The 4,265-nt window shown below is 54.0% G+C and overlaps 1 protein-coding gene across 4 annotated transcripts in view; it reads right to left on the reverse strand.

Annotated features, from left to right (window-relative positions):
- Positions 1 to 380: 380 nt before the first annotated feature.
- Positions 381 to 4,265, reverse strand: part of GJB1 (gap junction protein, beta 1, 32kDa) — a 7,436-nt gene continuing 3,551 nt past the window's right edge. For 3 of the 4 annotated variants that reach the window (XM_012643320.1, XM_012643342.1, XM_012643328.1), the window contains exon 2: positions 381 to 1,894. In XM_012643320.1, coding sequence (XP_012498774.1) covers positions 1,027 to 1,878 — 852 coding nt within the window. In that variant the 5' untranslated portion in view covers positions 1,879 to 1,894 and the 3' untranslated portion in view covers positions 381 to 1,026. Of the gene's footprint in view, positions 1,895 to 2,527; positions 2,573 to 4,265 lie in introns of those variants that run through there. The other variant, XM_012643335.1, reaches the window with a different exon arrangement.

Consider the following 4,265-nt stretch of genomic DNA (forward strand, 5'->3'; position numbering starts at 1 on the left):
TTGCCAAGGTACCCAGGGAATGCGTGCCACTCTCCAGGATGTGAGAAATTTCTCTATCATTTCCTGTCTCTCCAGAGGGAGTTGTCATTCTAATCTCTTTAACATCAGAGAAAGGGGGTATGTGAATTAGATCCAATAAAGTTGTTATTAGAAAATGAAGAACAAACAAACAAACAAACCAAGAAGAACAACAAAAAACCAGGAAAGAGTGGTTTGGGGCCTGGCTTTGCTGGGCCAGGAGTGCAGTGGTTCCTCCTTTGCAGCCGCAGCTACTCAACTCACTATTTCTCTAGCCCCATTCCTTTCTCAATCAGCAAAAAGCCAAGGCCAGCTCATCCACGGGGAGGTCAGAGGTTGCAGGAGAAAGAACTTGACAAACACACAAGCCACCTCTTCATTTACTGTAAAATCCTGTTTAATGTGTAACATTTCAGGCAGAGAGAGGCCTTGGGGACTAGAGGCAGAGGCAGCCCTGACCAACCCCCACTCCGACTTATCTGCCTGCTTCGCCCTCCCTAACTCCCTCACCCCACACGCGTCCTCCTTTTCCTAGTGGCCGGCAAGACTGTTCCTCCTTTTCTTGTGCTCGCCACCCTCCCTTCTCCACCCACACGTCCACGGCACCCCGCACTCCACTTCCCACATCCCTCCCCACTGAAGTGACTCCAGAAGTAGGGGATCCGACAGCACGGGGTTAAGATTAGTTTCATAATTGGAGATGCCATCAGAGCATCCCACCTCTTGTCCCCAGTGGCCCCAGGGAGAGGGAGAGGGAAGAGGAAGGGGTACAGGCAACAAGAGCTGCCCATGCCCTCAATGACCTTGAGCACTGGCTTCGGTGGCCTCCAGCTCCCCACCCCTGCAGCTCCTCAGACAGAAGGCCCTGGGAGGAAGGAAGTAGGGAGGGAAGGAAGGTTTTGATGCAGTAATCCCTAGCAGGCAGAGGCCTGTGCACCGGCAGGGGAGAAGGAGGGGCTCGCCAGGGCAGGGGCAGGGGCGGGACGGGACGTTGCCTGGTGTGTGGCATCAGCAGGCCGAGCAGCGGTCGCTCTTCTCAGCCAGCCCGGCCCCAGTGCCGGGGCTGCGGCGCAGTATGTCTTTCAGGGAGCCGTCCTGCTCGCTCAGCAGCTTGTTGATCTCATTTTGCTTGTATTCAGGGGAGAGGCGGTGGCCGAAGCCTGAGCCCTTGCGGGAGGGCGGATTGGAGCGGCGCTGGGCCCGGCGGGCGCAGGCCCGGATGATGAGGTACACCACCTCGGCCACGTTGAGGATGATGCAGATGCCGGAGGCGGCCAGCATGAAGACGGTGAAGACGGTTTTCTCGGTCGGCCGGGACACGAAGCAGTCCACCGTGTTGGGGCAGGGGTAGGCCTCACACTTGACCAGCCGCACCATGGCGTAGCCGGGGTAGAGCAGATAAAAGACGTACATGAAGACGGCCTCGAACAGCAGCCGGAACACCACGCTGATGACATAGGTCCACCACAGTGTCCCTGAGATGTGGACCTTGTGCCTCTTCACCTCCTCCAGGTGTAGGGGGTCCCCGTGGCCCTCAAGCCGCAGCATTTTCTTCTCTATGTGCTGCTGGTGTGCCACATGCATGGCCACGAGGAGAGCTGGAGTGGAAACTAAGATGAGCTGCAGGGACCACAGACGCACGTGGGAAATGGGGAAAAAGTGGTCATAGCAGACGCTGTTGCAGCCGGGCTGGAGGGTGTTGCAGATGAAGGAAGATTTCTCGTCACCCCACACACTCTCTGCAGCCACCACCAACACCATGATTCTGAAGATGAAGATGACCGAGAGCCACACTCGGCCAATGGCAGTAGAATGCCGGTTCACGCCACTGAGCAAGGTGTATAAACCTGTCCAGTTCATCCTGCCTCATTCACACCTGCAAAACATGAGCCAGGAAGCAAGCTATCAGAAAGCCGGGGCAGGAAGCCGGGCACCGTAACACTGCCTGCCCGCCTCGCCCCCCACCTCTTCCAAGAGCCAGTGGCAGGAAAGGAAGGACAGTCATAGCTTTCCTCATCACCCCATCTCCCTTGCCAGCCTCTCCTCCTCCTCACTCACTTGACTTGGCCTCCTTGAGCCCCGTGCCCCTTCTGCGCTTTCATTCAACAGTCTTTCCTCTCCAGCCCCTTTCTTTGCCAAGCCCATCTTGTCCCGCTGTCGGCCATCCCCTCTGGCTCCCCACCCCTAGATGCTCAACACTGGACCTGGGACAAACCCAACAAAGGCCTGTTACCTTGGGAAGCGCCTATCCCTGAGGCCACCCAGACAGGTCCCCTATGGTCTCATGTCTGCGCAGAGGGAGTGGTCCCTGGGTCCGCGCCTGCGTCCCAATTCATCGCCGCCCGGTGCTGGGGAGTCATATGCTGCTTTATACCCAGTGTCTGCACAATGGGACCTTTGTGGGGCTCTGAACAACGCCCTTTAGAATTCAGATCAAACGCCCTGACTTCCGCCCACCCTACACACAGAGCACTTGTGTCCCAGCGCCGGACACCCAGCCTGCACCCACCTGTTCTGTGCCCGCCCGGTCCATCGCCGCACCCGCCACATAGCCCCACCAGAAGAATGGCTACAGGGGGAGGGAGATGAAACACAGGCAGGTGCATGTGAGACGGGACCCCAGGGGACCAGCAGGCTCTGGACTGAGGTCCTCCCCCATAGCCCTATCAGAAACTTAGGGTCAGCAGGATTTTTCCCAGGCTTAGATCCCCTCCAGGGTTTGGGTGTGCTAGAGGAGAGGGAGGGAGCTCCTATTTATCAAGCCGGGAACTGTGCTACGCATTTTCCCATACATCCTTTCTTTTGACCCATTTAGCAAGTCTGCCACCCCATTTTCCAGATGAGGAAGCTGAAGCTCAGATAAGCAACTCACTCCAGGTCACACAGCTACAAAGTGGCAGGGTAGGATGAAATGCAAAAGTATCTGAAGCAGAAGTCTAGGCTCTTTCCACAGCAGACTCCTTGTGCTTTTGCAGATAGTGTCAGCAAAAAGCAAAGTCTAGCCATTAAAAAAAAAAAAAAAAAAAAGCAAAGGCTGATGTTACTCATAAAAGCACACGAAGCATGGACGCTGTTGACCTGCGAGCACATCCCAACTCCAGTGTCACGGAGCAAACCCTGACCGTCCCTCTCTGAGTTTCAGGAAAGGGAACTGTTACAGGGGTGGTCAAGTGCAGACGTGGTGGGTGCAAGCCAGAAGGAGAAAGCAAAAGGTCACAAGCAGACAGAAGGTTAGAGGTGGAATAGGTAAGAGTCACATAGCTTTGGGTTTGAATCCTGCTTTTTCACCTCATACTACCTTGGGCTAGTTACTGAATTTCTCTGAGCCTGCTTGCTCATCTATAAATAAGGTGAATACCCAATTATCGTGAAATTCAATGAGGCAACCTGCAGAAGTTCTTAGCCCAGCTCCGGTTTCATAGTTGGTGATCAAGCGGATTAAGAACCTTCTTAGGAAGAGAAAACGTGTTGCTTTGGGGGACTCAGTGGTCTGCTAAAGCCAAGATCTTTTTTTTTCTCCCCAATGCTGTTGTTGACCTGTAGTGTCTATCTGAGACAGAATAGGCAGCTCCATTGCGGCCTTGCCCTCAACTTCAAGTGTGTATTGTAACTCCTGTTTTAGAAGCTTGCCAGTTGCTCTAGGGAAGAAATTCTGCTCTATCCCTTAGGCAGGCAAAGAAGGCCTCCCCCCACCTTCCACTACTTCTGCCATTAAGTTGCAAGGAGATCATGCTAGAACTGGATGTGAGGAAAACATGCAGCCCTGGACCACAAGAAATGCAGTGGTCCCTGGGGTCATTTCCTGACCCCAGTGCATGCTCCAGCAGGACCAGCTGTGGAAGGAGCCCCATATTCAGTTCCGAGTGATCCCCTTTGTTGTAGAGGGAAGGGGTAGGGTTAACAGCAGCTAGAAAAGTGGGGGAATGCAGCGAAAGAAACTGGGGGAAGAAGGGACAGCCCACAGGTTACTTCTCTAAACAAGGTTTCTTCATTTAGCTAAAAAGAAAAAAAAGAGCCTTGGCGAATTTATGTTGTGTGCCTAAACCAGTGTGGGGAAGCAGCACGGGTGTCCTTTCTCCCAAGTCTGGGATTCTTTTTTCTTTTTTCTTTTTTTTTTTTTCTTTGAGACAGAGTCTCACTCTGTTGCCCAGGCTAGAGTGCCGTGGTGTCAGCCTCGCTCACAGCAACCTCAAACTCCTGGGCTCAAGCGATCCTACTGCCTCAGCCTCCCAAGTAGCTGGGACTAC

The sequence above is a fragment of the Propithecus coquereli genome, unplaced genomic scaffold (genome assembly GCF_000956105.1).
Source record: "Propithecus coquereli isolate 6110/MARCELLA unplaced genomic scaffold, Pcoq_1.0 Scaffold101, whole genome shotgun sequence".
Lineage (NCBI taxonomy): Eukaryota > Metazoa > Chordata > Mammalia > Primates > Indriidae > Propithecus > Propithecus coquereli.